The sequence below is a fragment of the Pelodiscus sinensis genome, chromosome 9 (assembly GCF_052426305.1).
Source record: "Pelodiscus sinensis isolate ZL-2025 chromosome 9, ASM5242630v1, whole genome shotgun sequence".
In the NCBI taxonomy this organism is placed as follows: domain Eukaryota; kingdom Metazoa; phylum Chordata; order Testudines; family Trionychidae; genus Pelodiscus; species Pelodiscus sinensis.
The window spans coordinates 22,990,322-23,005,152 of record NC_143060.1 but is presented as its reverse complement, the minus strand read 5'-3'; the positions used below and the strand labels follow the sequence as shown (position 1 = coordinate 23,005,152).

Here is a 14,831-nt window from a genome sequence, read left to right as displayed (position 1 = left end):
TTTCAATGTTTTCTTTATTTATGACAGGGGTGGTAACCTTTTTTGGGGGGAAGAGGTCACTGACCTACAGAAAAATCAGTTGGGGACCACACAAGAAGCAAAAAAACTCCTCTGAAAACCCCACTCTCTGATGTGGTCCCAAATGAGACACCTCACTCCTCTGGTGCCCCAGCCTCATGGGGTGAAGGGAAGGAGGGAATGAGGTTCAGGGCTTCCCATAGATCAGATTTACTTTTCTGGGGTTCCAGAGTTAGCGGATTTTATGGACCTCCTTAGGCTCTCATACAATGTGCGAGACAGGGCTGTCAGCAAGTAGGATAGGGATGAGGTGCAGGATCTGCGAGGGAGTTGGGGTGCAGAAGCAGGCTGGGATTAGGGTGTCTGGCCAGGTAGAGGGAGAAGGAGCAAATAGGGTTGCCAGATGGCCGAAAGAAAAATACTGAAACCGCCCCCCCCAAAAAAAACCACTGGGAAAAATTTTTGCTGAAGGAAAAAAAAAAGGGTGTGGGGGGGGGGAAACCAAAGTTGTTGAGAAAAAACAACAACAAAAAAACCAAACCACACCTCCACTGGATCACTGCTAGTGGTTACCAGGTAATCATTAAAAAAAAAAAAAACACCCCGAACATGCTTCATTGGGGAGGAGGCCAGGAAGGGAGCGCTGCTGGCTGGGAAGGGGGGGGGGGACTGAAAACAGCTAACGGGGGGCAGCAACGGGGCTGCTGGAGGAGATGGGGAGGGCCAACGGTAAGCAGGGCTGGTCGTGGGGTGGGTGGGTTGGATGGAATGGGGCTGGCCGTGGGATATCAGGGGCGCGGGGACTGGCTGGGAGGGGGTGGGGCTGGCCGGGAGTAAGGGGGGCGGGAAGCACAGCTGGGGGGGATCGGAGGCTGCGAGGGTGGCCGGGAGGAAGGGGGACCAGGAAGCAGAGCTAGCGTGGGGCGGGGGGGGGGGAGTGCAGCGGTACTGTCTGGGAGGAAGGGGGAGTGGGAAGCAGAGCTGGCGGAGGGGGGAGGAGTGCATCTGCGGTGGCCGGGGAAGATCAGGAAGAGGAACGGGCCAGCGGGAAGCAGAGCTGGAGGGGTGCAGGGGGGTGGCTGGGGAAGATCAGGAGGGGAAGTGGGAAGAACCGGCTGGCCGGGAAGGGGGAGGGTGAGTAAATTGGCTGGCGGGGAGTGGGACTGACCCGGGCACTTGCTGCCAGTCCCGCGCAGGCTCCCGGGGACGCATGAGGGAGGAGGAGGCTTCCCCTCCTCCTCACACTCAACCAATTGACGGCTCCCGGCAGCAATCGCGGCCTCGCCTCCCAACAGGGACTCCCAGCCGCTTCCCCACCCAGGCCAGGCTTCCATCCGGTGCGCAGCCGGAAAAATCAGAAAATACCGGACATTGCACGTGTCCGGTATTTTCTGATTTTTTTTAACGGACAGAGAGCACAAATACTGGACACCTGGCAACCTTAGGAGCAAGGGAGGATGTAGTGTGTGGCCAGGAGAGAGGGTGCAGGAGAAACGTGGATGAAGGAGCAAGGAGGGGTGTCTGGCGAGGAGAGAGGATGCAGGAACAAGGGAGGGTGTTGGAGCAAGCTAGGGGTACTGAGTTTTGGGGGGAAAGGAAGTGAGAGGGATCCTTACAGCAACGATTGCAGCCATGCAGTCCGGGAGAGAAGCCCCACTGCTGAGGCCCACATGGTCCAGGCCCAGCCCCTGAGGCCCCACTGCCACTGTGGTCTGGGGCCAGGCCCGGAGGCTGGAGGTGCTGCTGCCACGGCCATAGACTGCGCAGCCACAGCAGCAGTGCCTCCAGCCTCCAGAGCTGGTCCCGGACTGTGGCAGCGGTGCCTCCAGCCCCTGGGGCTAGCTCCAGATGGCGAGCTGTGCCACCAGTCCTGGCCGTGGTGCTGCTGAGAAACCTCAGCGCCAGTGCTGCCTTCTCCCATCACAACCTAACCTGCTGCAGGGAAGAGGGAGCACTTTGCAGCAGCTCTGCGGGGCAGGAGAGGTGGAGTTCAGTTTCCTCCTGCATCCTGCTCAAAATCAGCTTGTGTGCCCTAAGTGGCATACACAGGGCCGGACTAAGGGTGGACGAGCCGGGCAGCTGCCTGGGGCACCAACCGATGGGAGGCACCTGATGGCAGCTGTAAGGGGTGTGTGGTATCCCTTATAGCCGCCATCAGGCGCTGTGCACCCAGCTCCCGCAGAGCCGGCCCACCCCATCCCCGCAGTGCCGGCCAGCAGTGCCCTTCCCCCCATGGCTGCGGGGCCGTGCATGGCCAGGTGCTGTGCGCCAGCAGCGGTGGCCGGGCTGGGCAGCACATGCGTCGTGTGCCCTGGTGGCGAGCCCCGGGCTGCGTGCCAGTGGCCGGGCAGCGCATGCACCGTGCGCACCGGGGGGTGGGCCCGCGCATGGACTGTGTGCCCGGGGGCGGCGCTGCGTGCCCGGGGCGCCAAAATGACTCGGGCCGGCCCAGGGCATACATGCCATATGCTGCCAACCCCTTTGGTAAGGGGCAGGACCTGGAACTGCCTTGTGGCCTGGATCAAAACCCTAGGCGGGCTGGATGTGGCCCGCAGAGAGGCTTTTGTCCACTCCTGTTGTAGACAGTTATGTTCAGTCACAATAGCAAGAAAAAGGGATCTAGAAAGGTTTTTCAGAACAGGCTTAACTGATGGGGTGCATCTAGACTGGCAAGATTTTGTGCAAAAGCTTGCCAGCTGTCTACACTGGCCGCTTGAATTTGCGCAAGAACACTGAATTTGTAATGTACAAAATCAGTGCTTCTTGCGCAAATACTTTCATGCTCCCACTTGGGAAAAAGCCTTCTTGCGCAAGAATAGTTGCTCATTAGGGCCAGTGTAGACCGGTCAGAACTGTTTTGCGCAAAAAAGCCCCGATTGCGAAAATGGCGATCGGGGTTTTCTTGCGCAAAAAAGCCCCGATTGCGAAAATGGCGATCGGGGTTTTCTTGCGCAAAATTGCATCTAGACTGGCCACGGATGCTTTTGCGCGAAAGCACTTTTTGCGCAAAATCATCTGTGCCAATCTACACGCGCTTTTGCGGAAATACTTTTAATGGAAAAACTTTTCCGTGGAAAGTATTTCCGCAAAATCATGCCAGTCAAAATGCAGCCATGGTGTCCAACCAGTTCTGTAGTATCTATCCGGGGGTTACTGCAATAGCAAACTAGCCACACACAACTGGCCAAATAGCCACCTGTGGCTTGGCTCGCGTATTGGGACACTACAGGAGGGGAATTTGAACCTCGGACCTCTGAAGCTTAGTATAGGATCCTCTACCCTCTGAGCTAAAAGTCAGCTGGCTCCCGGCTCATGTTTTTATCTGTTGCTGTGGTCTAAATGCCACCCCATGGGACAGTGAACCACACTAGTGTGCGGGTTACACCTGCACGAAGGGGACCTGTATTTTTAACATCAGGTGAGCGCAGTGTGTTTCAGTGCCTAGTGTAGACACATTTTACAGGGTTACCAGGACAAGACCTTCCCCCCCCCCAGCGTGTGACCCGTTCGTGGGTTGGTTTCCCAAGCCTAACGGCACTAAGGAGCTGGGGGGAGGAGGGGGGGGAGGGTGAGTTAAGGGACCCGCCCCCTCCCACGAGGGCGTCACGCGCTGTCTCGTGCCTGAGGCCCGCCGTGCTGCTCTCAGGCCGGCGGCGCCCCACGGGGCTGTCAGCATCTGGACTGACGCCGGGGCGTGCTGAGCTGCAACACCTGGGCCGAACGCGACTAGCCTCGCCCGGCCGCGCCCTGCAACTGGGGCCTCCTCCCTGCCGCCCTCACGCGCAGCCCAACGCCCGGCTCCGCCGGAAGGAGACGCGTCGCCTGACAAGGCCAACGGCCTCGCCCCTCCCCCCTCTTCGCCGCGGCGGCGGCGACTTTCCCGCCCTGCCCGCCGCGGCAACTGGCCCAGCCCCCGCTTGGCTGCTGCGCTCGTGCTCTGTGGCCAGCGCTCCCGCGCCTCCTGCCGGCCGCGCGCTCTCTCGCGAGATCGCTTCGACAAGATGGCGGCGCGGCCGGGCCGCTGAGCGGAGCGGCCGGACGGAGGGAGGCTGTCGCTCCCCCCCCCCCCCCCCCCGAGCTTGTAGGGACCGGGCTGTTTCCGGTGGGGGATGCGGACGGGACGGGACTCGCCGCCGCGGCTCTGAGCTCCTCGACCCCCCGCAGCGGCTCCGGCTGCTCCCGGCTGCGGCGAGTGTCCCTGGCGGGGCCCCCCGTCTCCGGGGCCGCCGCTGGCGATGACCGGAGAGAAGCTGCGCTCGCTGCGCAGGGACCACAAGCCCAGCAAGGAGGACGGGGACCTGCTGGGGCCCGGAGAGGAGGAGGCGGCGGTCGCGCCGGGAGGCGTCTTCACTGGGAGCCGTGGGGGCAGCGGCAAGGGCGGCCGCGCCGGGGGCCACCGTATCTTCAGCAACCACCACCACCGGCTGCAGCTGAAAGGGGCCCCGGCGGCTCCGGCCCCCGCCGCCCCGGGGGGAGTCAGCCCCGCCGCCGAGCCCGACAAGTGCCCGGCGCACTTCCCGGTGCACGAGTGCGTGTTCAAGGGGGACGTGAGGCGGCTCTCGGCACTAATCCGCACGCAGGGTATCGGCCAGAAGGACAGTCACGGTGAGTTGCCCCCGAGCTGAGCTGTCCCCATCCCCTTTAGAAAGGGCCCACCGCCGCCCCTGTGCTCCGCCCTGGGACCCCCCAAAACGCAGGCCGGATGAGTGCCACGCCCCCGAAGCACTGCTTCTTAAGGACAGTTTTCTTTTGGCATTCCCTGCTATTTCCATGGGTGCACCCTCCCTAACACGCCCACTCGTGCCAGCTACAGACAGGGCTTCTCCCCCCAAAAAGGCCAGGAGTAGTGCCGGTAGAGAGCTTCCCAAGTTACCTCCAGGAATCCCCTCATCCACATCTAAGGCATTGGCCTGAAGGATAATCATGTACAGTCCTAGAGGTGACACCCTGGAGAGGCAGTGATAGTGACATTTCTTCTCTAGAAATGGCCCAAATTGTAGTCCATGCACACCACTATAGGTAAAGCCCTGTAAATCTGTGGATTGTGGATACAAATTTTGTATCTAGAGCCCTGCAAATTTGTGGATATCTGCTTTACATCCATGGGTGTCCACATCAGTGGATATCTGCACTCATTTTTGCAGATACAGATGTGGATGCAGACACAAATTTTGAATCTGTGCAGGGTTCTAGTCTTTCCCTGGCCTGTTTCTGTTCCATTTCCTGTCAGGCTATATTCCTAGCACTTTTCAAGAGGAAATTTTTCCACCTTGATCTGCATTCAGAGCAAACATTTGTATCAGCGATGGGGAACCTAGGCTAGTGAGTGGGCTGCATGAATGGACTTCTGGGATACAGTAGGTTTCTAACTTTGCTTGAAAACCTAGAATTTGTGGGGTGTGCTGATTGAACCATAGCAGTCCTTTGATTGGATGCATATGGAGCACATGGTTCTTACAGTGTTGTGTGCAATCAGAATGCACCTCACTTCATGTGCTCTTGCTTTACATGCATGCCACTTTAGTAATACTAGTAGGAAAAAAGGTAAGTCGATGGAAACCAGTGGAATCTGGCAACCTTGTGTGTGGGCAAAGTAAACAAATGTTTCAGGTGCCAGACACAGAACCCTGCCTACCTTTGGCTTATCTGATCAACTAGCATAACGTTTCCAAAGGGAAGGTTCCCTACTGTTGTATTCTCCACTGGATGAGGCTTTTAGAATTGATTAATGCTATCATAATCAGATGGATTAATTAATTCTGCCATATGGAAAAACTTCCTCTATTCTTTCCCATCTTATTGTGGGATACATTACCTTTGCTTCCATTCCCCTCCCTAGGAAAAACCTTTCCAGACATGGACTTACAAGCCCAGTCAGAAAGATGATGACATTGAGTTTCTTAAATTTCTTCCTCATATGCTCTAGGAGAAGACTCTGTTCAGAATAGACATCCTGTGACGTTACCCAGGGTACAGTCTGGACTGATTAACAGTTGTGTCCACTCACTTCTTTGACTTGCAGATGCCTTTTATGCTGCTTTGCAGTGTGGGCTACCATTCCTGGGTTGCTTATACACAGCCTCCAGCATGTAAATTCCCAGTTATACTGCAAGAGTGCTACAACCAGTCACCCTTGAATTATACTGCAGAGCCACACTAGCAAATTCTCACCTTCAGAAATGCACATCTTGACCTGCCCCGCACTTTTCTGGACAATACAAGCTCGTAAAGTCAATTATTTCCTTAATGGAAAGTGGTATGCACAAATCGTATTGTTCCAGAAGGAGTTTTCCTAACACTTCAGTTCAAACACACTGCTCTAGATCAGCATTTCTCAAACTGGGATCTGCAGACACTCTCCCTCCTGCAAAGGTACTCCATGGGGTTTACTGGTCAGCTCACCTCCAGTGTCTCCTGTGTGTTGGGAAATGGTGAACGCAAAGCAACTCTGGTGGCTCTGGTTGGTACAGTCCATCAGGGTCTGGGACTAAGGCAGTCTCCTTACCTGTCCTAGCTCTGCATAGCTCCTGGATGTGGCTTCTAGGAGGCTGCAGGAAGGCTCTGCATGCTGCCCACACTTCAAGTGCCTGTTCTGCAGCTCCTATTGGCCAAGAAGTGTGACCAATGGGTGCTGTGGGGGTGACACTTGAGGGTGTGAGGTCAGCGCATGGAGCCTCTCTGTACCTAAGGGCCTCAAGGACCTGGCAGACATTTCTGGGAGATGCAGTAAGTGAAGATGCCTCACTCCAACTCTTGGTCCCGGTTTGGAGTCTGCTCCTGTAGCCAAACTCCCTCCCAGTGTCTGCACTCCATTCACACCACCATACCCTAACCCTGAGTCCCCTCATACACCTCAAACACCCCAGCACCAACACTCCCTCCTATACTCCAATCTCCTGTCCTACTCCCATGAAAGAGTGAGGATGTTAGAAAGCTGGTGATGGAGGGAAGTGGAGCAAGTGGAGACTGGGCCTCTGAGAGGGTGTGAAGCGGGACTGGGAAGAGGTTTGAGAGAAGGTGTAGAGTGGGAATGGGACATGGGGCTGAGGAGGGGGTCCTTGACGGTGTGTGAAAAATTTTAAATAAAAATGAGGGTTGTTGGGTGATTAAAGTTTGAGAACTGATGGTCTGGCTCAAACAAAATGGTTTAACTATTTATAATCACATAAAATCTTTTTGTAATGAAGCACAAAAGTCAGAATTTGTTGAAAAAATGAAATAAAATTTCAACTAATAATCTTAACTAGCCAGAGTGAATTCAGAGTAAAGATCTCACCATGTGTTCTAATAGTCTTACTGGCTGAACCTGTCAGTCATGATCCCTCCCCCAGTCGAAAGCTGTTCCCTTTATTCTGCAGATGCCAGGGTATGGGGGAAGAGAGAGAGGAGGAGGAGGAGGAATAACTTGGGGCATCCCCTCTCTCTCCTTTTTTATAGCTTTCTATTTCTCCTTTGAGAATCCTCTTCTGCTGGAGTTCGAGAGACAGCCTCTGTGGATGGGAACCCCCACTGTTCTTTTGTCAAGATGTAGATATTCACCCCATCTTTTCTGCCAAAGAATGGCTGCTTAACCAGATGTCCATGGCTGCGTCTAGACTGGCAAGTTTTTCCGCAAAAGCTGTCTACACTGGCCGCTTGATTTTGTGCAAAAGCACTGATGTTCTACTGTCCGAAATCAGTGCTGCTTGCACAAATGCTTTGACGTTCCCGTTCGGGCAAAAGCCCTTTTCCGGAAATGTTTTTGCGCAAGAGGGCCAGTGTAGACAGCTAAAAACTGTTTTGTGCAAAAAAAGCCTTGATGGCGAAAATGGCAATCGGGGCTTTCTTGCGCAAAACCACGTCTAGATTGGCACGGATGCTTTTCTGCAAAAAGTACTTTTGTGGAAAAGCGTCCATGCCAATCTAGACGCTCTTTTCCGTAAATGCTTTTAATGGAAAAACTTTTCCATTAAAAGTATTTGCAGAAAATCATGCCAGTCTAGACAGAGCCCATGTGTTTGGATTTACTGATACCTGACTGATACATTGGCTAGCTTTTGTCTCTTGGGACGAGGTTTGTGGCTTCTCCCTTCCCCCAACTTGGAATATGTTGAATAATAGCATACCGAAGAATCATAACGTTATGTGCAACATTGCCCCACATACTTTACCAGGACAATGATGATCAGTGAATTGTGAGTTTTCAAATGATGCTTAACAGTATATCCTTGGCGCCAAATTTTTCATACTTTCATAAAAGTGGGTGAACATAGGGGTACAGGTTGTCACATGTCGTCTTTAAGGAGTAGTGGGATTGAGACAGTCCAGCACTTGGAGGAAAATCCTGGGAATAATGCTTTTCTGGAAGGCCCTTCTGTCATCCAGAACCACTGGATTGGCCAGAAGCCATGGGGTTGAGCAGAAGAGTAATTCCTGCCAGTAGTTCATATAGGACCAATTTCCCTTTTCCAATAGTGAGCCCCTCATCATCTTGCTTACTCCACTTATAGGCTACGGCTACACTGCAGGCTTCCTGTGCAAGAACTGTCTTGTACAAGAGTTCTTGTGCAAAAGATCTTGTGCAAGAGCGAGTCCACACTGCCATGTGTGTATGCGTGAAATATGTGCATTTGCGCAAGAGCGTCCATAGATAGCTGCAGCGGCACAAGAGCCAAGCAAACAGAGCTGTAAACGGGAGTTTGAGTGGGAGTTCTGTTGCACCCAGAGGAAGCTAGAGATAGACCAGAGAATTGCACTGTTACTAGGAAAAGGCAGGTCTATGTGATTGGGGACTCCTTATTGAGAAGAATAGATAGGCCTGTAACCAGAGCTGATCCAGAGAATAGAAGGGTGTGCTGTCTGCCAGGTGCTAAGATACGAGATGTGGAACTGAGGTTGAAGAGGATTATTAAGGGAGCAGGAAGGAATCCATTGATCATCCTTCCTGTAGGAACAAATGATACGGCTAGATTCTCGCTGGAACTAATTAAGGGAGACTATGCTAGGCTGGGGAGGATGCTCAAGGAAATTGAGGCTCAGGTGATCTTTAGTGGGATTCTGCCTGTTCCTACAGAAGGGCAACTAAGATGTGACAGGATTATGATGATCAATAGATGGCTTAGGCAGTGGTGCTATAAGGAGTGCTTTGGGATGTATGGTCACTGGGAGGCATTTATGGACAGAGGACTGTTCTCTAGGGATGGACTTCACCTAAGTAGGTAGGGAAATACACTTCTAGGATGGAGGTTGGCTCAACTGATTAAGAGAGCTTTAAACTAGGAATTTGGGGGAGACGGTTGGGAGATGTCCAGGTAATCTCTACGCCGGATTTTAACACTGAGAGGGAGGAAAAAGAAGTAAGAAAGGATATAGCTGGGGGTAGGAGAATGAACACGAGGAAGGGTAGGGTGGATACTAGTCTAATACAGGGGTCTCCAAACTACGGCCCGCGGGCCGGATGCGGCCCGCGAGGCCCTCTCATCCGGCCCGTGGAGACCTTTTTGTCTACGGAAAAAAAATTACGTGAAGAACAATTTGAGAACAAACTTGTTCGATGATAATCTCAGGTCACTGTTGATGTTAGGGACAACAAATCTAAAGCCAGAAATGTCTGCTATTTTGGCATCCAGGAAACAATTTCACCATTCACACTAATACAGGTGTTCATGTGTAGTGTATCAATGTGTTATTAAATAATAACTGAATAAAATAATATTACATAAATAATTAAAAACAACATCCATGTTTTGATTGTTTTTTATTTGGACCTCAAGTGTGTAGTTGGCCCCCGAACTGCTGTTTGATAGTTAATGCGGCCCTCGGGCTGAAAAGTTTGGAGACCCCTGGTCTAATAGGTCATATTGGAGGTATAATGTCCATGCCAAATTGGGTAAAGAATGTGAATGAGGCCAAACAGCAAAAATTAAGATGTTTGTACACCAATGCGAGGAGCCTAGGTAACACAAAGGAGGAACTAGAACTATTGGTCCAGGAAGTGAAACAAGATATTATAGGAATAACAGAAACATGGTGGAATACTAGGCATGACTGGAGTACAGGTATTGAAGGGTATGTGCTGTTTAGGAAAGACAGAAATAAGGGTAAAGGTGGTGGAGTCGCATTGTATATCAAAGATGAGGTAGATTGTAAAGAAATAAAAAGTGATGGAATGGAGAAGACAGAGTCTGTTTGGGCAAAAATCACATTGAGAAAGAAAACTATCAGATCCTCCCCTGGGATAGTGCTTGGGGGGTGTTATAGACCACCAGGATCCAATTTGGATATGGATAGAGACCTCTTTAATGTTTTTAATGAAGTAAATACTCATGGAAACTGTGTAATCATGGGAGATTTTAACTTTCCAGATATAGACTGGAGAACAAGTGCTAGTAATAATAATAGGGCTCAGATTTTCCTAGATGTGATAGCTGATGACTTCCTTCATCAAGTTGTTGCTGAACCAACAAGGGGGGGATGCTATTTTAGATTTGGTTTTGGTGAGTAGCGAGGACCTCATAGATGAAATGGTTGTAGGGGACAACCTTGGCTCGAGTGATCATGAGCTAATTCAGTTCAAATTAAATGGAAGGATAAACAAAAATATATCTGAGACTAGGGTTTTTGATTTCAAAAGGGCTAACTTTAATAAATTAAGGAAATTAGTTAGGCAAGTTGATTGGACTAAAGAAATTATGGATCTTGAGGTGGAGGAGGCCTGGAATTATTTTAAGTTAAAGTTGCAGAAGCTGTCAGAAGCCTGTATCCCAAGAAAAGGGAAAAAATTTATAGGCAGGTGTGTTAGACCAAGCCGGATGAGCAAGCATCTCAGAGAGGTGATTAAGAAAAAGCAGAAAGCATATGAGGAGTGGAAAATGGGTGGGATCAGTAAAGAAAGCTACCTTTATTGAGGTTAGAGCATGTAGGGACAAAGTGAGAGAGGCTAAAAGTCAGGTAGAGTTGGACCTTGCAAAGGGAATTAAAACCAATAGTAAAAGGTTTTATAGCCATATAACTAGGAAAAAAACAAAAAAAGAAGTAGGACCGCTAATTACTAAGGATGGAGTGGAGGTTAAGGATAATCTAAGAATGGCCCAATATTTAAACAAATACTTTGCTTCAGTCTTTAATGAGGCTAATGAAGAGCTTAGGGATAATGATAACATAACAAATGGGTCTAAAGATATGGAGGTAGGTAAAAGCCAAACTTGAACAGCTTAATGAGAGTAAATCGGAGGCCCCAGATAATCTTCATCCAAGAATATTAAAGTAACTGGAGTATGAACTTGCAAGTCCATTAGCAAAAATTTTTAATAAATCTCTAAACTCAGGGGTTGTACCATTTGACTGGAGAATTGCTAATATAGTTCCTATTTTTAAGAAAGGGGGAAAAAAGCGACTCGGGTAACTATAGGCCTGTTAGTTTGACATCTGTAGTATGTAAGATTCTGGAAAAAATTTTGAAGGAGAAAGTAGTTAGAGAGATTGAGGCTAATGGTAATTGGGACAAATTACAACATGGTTTTACAAAAGGTAGATCGTGCTAAACCAACCTGATCTCCTTTTTTGAGACAGTAACAGATTTTTTAGATAAAGGAAATGCAGTGGATCTAATCTACCTCGACTTTAGTAAGGCATTTGATACAGTATCACATGGGGAATTATTGGTTAAATTAGAAAAGATAGGGATTAATATGAAAGTTGAGAGGTGGATAAGCAACTGGTTAAAGGGGAGACCACAGCGGGTCATATTGAAAGGTGAACTGTCAGGTTGGAGGAAGGTTACTAGTGGAGTTCCTCAGGGATCAGTTTTGGGGCCAATTTTATCTTTTTATCTCTGACCTTGGCACCAAAAGTGGAAGTGTCCTGATAAAATTTGCGGATGACACAAAGTTGGGAGCTCTTGCCAATTCAGAAAAGGATCGTGATATCATACAGGAAGATCTGGATGATCTTGTAAATTGGAGTGATAGCAATAGGATGAAATTTAATAGTGAGAAGTGTAAGGTTATGCATTTAGGGATTAATAACAAGAATTTTAGTTATAAGCTGGGGACACATCAGTTGGAAGTAACGGAGGAGGCGAAGGACCTCGGAGTCCTGGTTGATTATAGAATGACTATGAGCCGCCATTGTGACATGGCCGTGAAAAAGGCTAATACGGTCTTGGGATGTATTAGGCGAGGTATTTCCAGTAGGGATAAGGAGGTGTTAGTGCCATTATACAAGGCATTGGTGAGACCCCATTTGGAATACTGTGTGCAGTTCTGGTCTCCCATGTTTAAGAAGGATGAATTCAAACTGGAACAGGTACAAAGAAGGGCCACTAGGATGATCCAAGGAATGGAAAACCTGTCTTATGAAAGGAGACTCAAGGAGCTTGGCTTGTTTACCTTAACCAAAAGAAGGCTGAGGGGGGACATGATTGCACTCTTTAAATATATTAGAGGGATAAATACCAGGGAGGGAGAGGAATTATTTAAGCTTAATACCAATGTGGACACAAGAACAAATGGAGATAAGCTGGCTAGTAGGAAGTTTAGAATTGAGATTAGACGAAGGTTTCTAACCATTAGAGGAGTGAGGTTCTGGAACGGCCTTCCAAGGGAAGTAGTGGGGGCAAAAGATCTATCTGGTTTCAAGATTAAACTAGATGGATTTATGAAGGGGATGGTTTGATGAGATAACATGATCTTGGTAACTAATTGACCATTATCAGTGGGAAATAGGTCAATGGAGGGATGATAGGAGTTACTATAGAGAACTTTCTGGGTGTCTGGCTGATGAGTCTTGCCCACATGCTCAAGGTTTAGCTGATTGACATATTTGGGGTCAGGAAGGAATTTTCCTCCAGGGTAGATTGGCAGAGGCCCTGGAGGTTTTTCGCCTTCCTCTGTAGCATGGGGTACAGATCACAGCTGGAGGATTCTCTGCATCTTGGGGTCTTCAAAGTATTTGAAGGCTTCAATATCTGAGATATAGGTGAGAGGATTATTCTAGGAGGGGTGGGTGAGATTCTGTGGCCTGCACTGTGCAGGGGGTCAGACTAGATGATCATAATGGTCCCTTCTGACCTTAAAGTCTGAGTCTCTGAGTGTGGACGCTCTGTTGCGTAAGAAAGCTCTGATGGTCATTTTAGCCATAGGGGTTTCTTGTGCAAGAGGGCTTATTCCTCAAGGGGAGAGGAATAACTCTTGTGCAAGAAGCTCTCTGTTCTGACACTTTACTGTGAATTTACTTGCACAAGAATGCGTGTGCAGTGTAGACACTCCAAGTTTTTGCGCAAGAATGGCTGTTCTTGCGCAAGTAGCTTGCAGTGTAGACGTAGCCATAGTGAATTCCTTTTAAGCTTTCCTGCTGCAGTTTGTGAGGATATATCCTTTTGGAGTAGATTCTTTCCTACTTCTGACCCTAGTGGAGTCCCTGGCAGTATTCTGATGTCTCTGTCTGTGGTGGTCTTGTGTGGAATCTGGCAGTTAGTCTCAGTTACTGTGATTTTTCTGTCTCTGCAAAAGTTGGATTCATTCTCTCCCCCTTTCTCCTCCAACAGAATAGAGTGGAGCCTTTCATCCTGAAACTATTGATGTAAGCACAGTTTAAGTGAGTTACTTTGTAGTATAAGGTGAAAAGTTTACAGTTAAGGATGAAAAATCAATTTTAATTGGCTAACCAGTTAAACATATTGTTTAACTGGCTAAAAGGGCATAAGTGGGGTGGCCGCTCCAGCCATATATAGGGGCTACACTGGTTGGAGCAGCTCCTTCCTGTGGACAGAGGCTGTTCTGACCAGGACACTGCCTGCTGCAGGCCAGGGCTGGAGACCTACTGGAGCAGTCCCTTGCTACGGTGGACCCCTGAGGGACTGGAGTAGCCCTCTGCCTATGGCAGGCAGGGAGCTTCTCCAGAACCCACTGGTTAAACCTTCACATCCCTACTTCCAGTATATAACATCTTTTCATGCTCAGGACTTATTTACGTTCCATGTTTGATATATGTCCAGAGGTGTATTTGCTCAGTTTTGGCCAGGTAGAAACTTTAAAATAGTCAAGTGTACTAAGTCACACACTTTAAGACTTGAGTGGAATGGTTTGGACAGTTTTTCCCAGCTAAAGGACATGATGGATGAATAATTATAACTTACATTCTTGCACATAACAATCCTCCAAAAATATTCTTTAATGTTATGCTCAAAAAAAGAGGGGGGGGGGAGAGGAGGAGAATGTATGAAGATGTCTTTAATGCAAGAGTAGGACCTGTAATGATGTACATTTTGCAAATTTTAAATTTTGTTTTTAAATAAAAAAATCCTTTGCTATGTTGTAGTTATAATGCAAACAAATGTGCTACTGATCTAATCTAATAGAATATGGTTTCTAGCTGAACCATAGCAATGGCAAAGCTGGAGACTTGCCTCCTTACTCTGATTCATAAAATTTGAACTTTCAAAGCCTGTCAAGGTTCTTTAACAGTATTATGCTCAAGAAGTTCTTAATTCTTTTAAAAGGAATATAAATGGAAAAATGTTCTTTAGTTAAAACAGGATGAAAATGCAGAAATGATGTCTGTAAGAGGAATGTAGTATTTTCTATTCTTTGTCTTAATGATTAGCTTAATAAATTATCATTCATGTTGTAGAATGCAAGTCATAAAACATAGGATGTGCCAGTTGGCCAAGTTGAAGTTTCAGCTGTGTAGATGATTCTTACTTCTGGGATTTCAGTAAAGCAGTTTTAACTTTGCGTAAAACAGGTTTCATTTTTATAGTGTAAACATATGCAAGGCATTTATCAAGTAAAACTAAAAAACACAGTTTCTGGCTTGAAGAATTGTAGTTGACA

General features: G+C 48.7%; 1 protein-coding gene across 2 annotated transcripts in view; it reads left to right on the top strand.

Annotated features, from left to right (window-relative positions):
* Window positions 1-3,643: 3,643 nt before the first annotated feature.
* The window catches only part of ANKRD13C (ankyrin repeat domain 13C), a 66,683-nt gene continuing 55,495 nt past the window's right edge, over window positions 3,644-14,831 (top strand). The window contains exon 1 of one of the 2 annotated variants that reach the window (XM_075936232.2): window positions 3,644-4,623. In XM_075936232.2, coding sequence (XP_075792347.1) covers window positions 4,254-4,623 — 370 coding nt within the window. In that variant the 5' untranslated portion in view covers window positions 3,644-4,253. The remainder of the gene's footprint in view (window positions 4,624-14,831) is intronic. The other variant, XM_075936233.2, reaches the window with a different exon arrangement.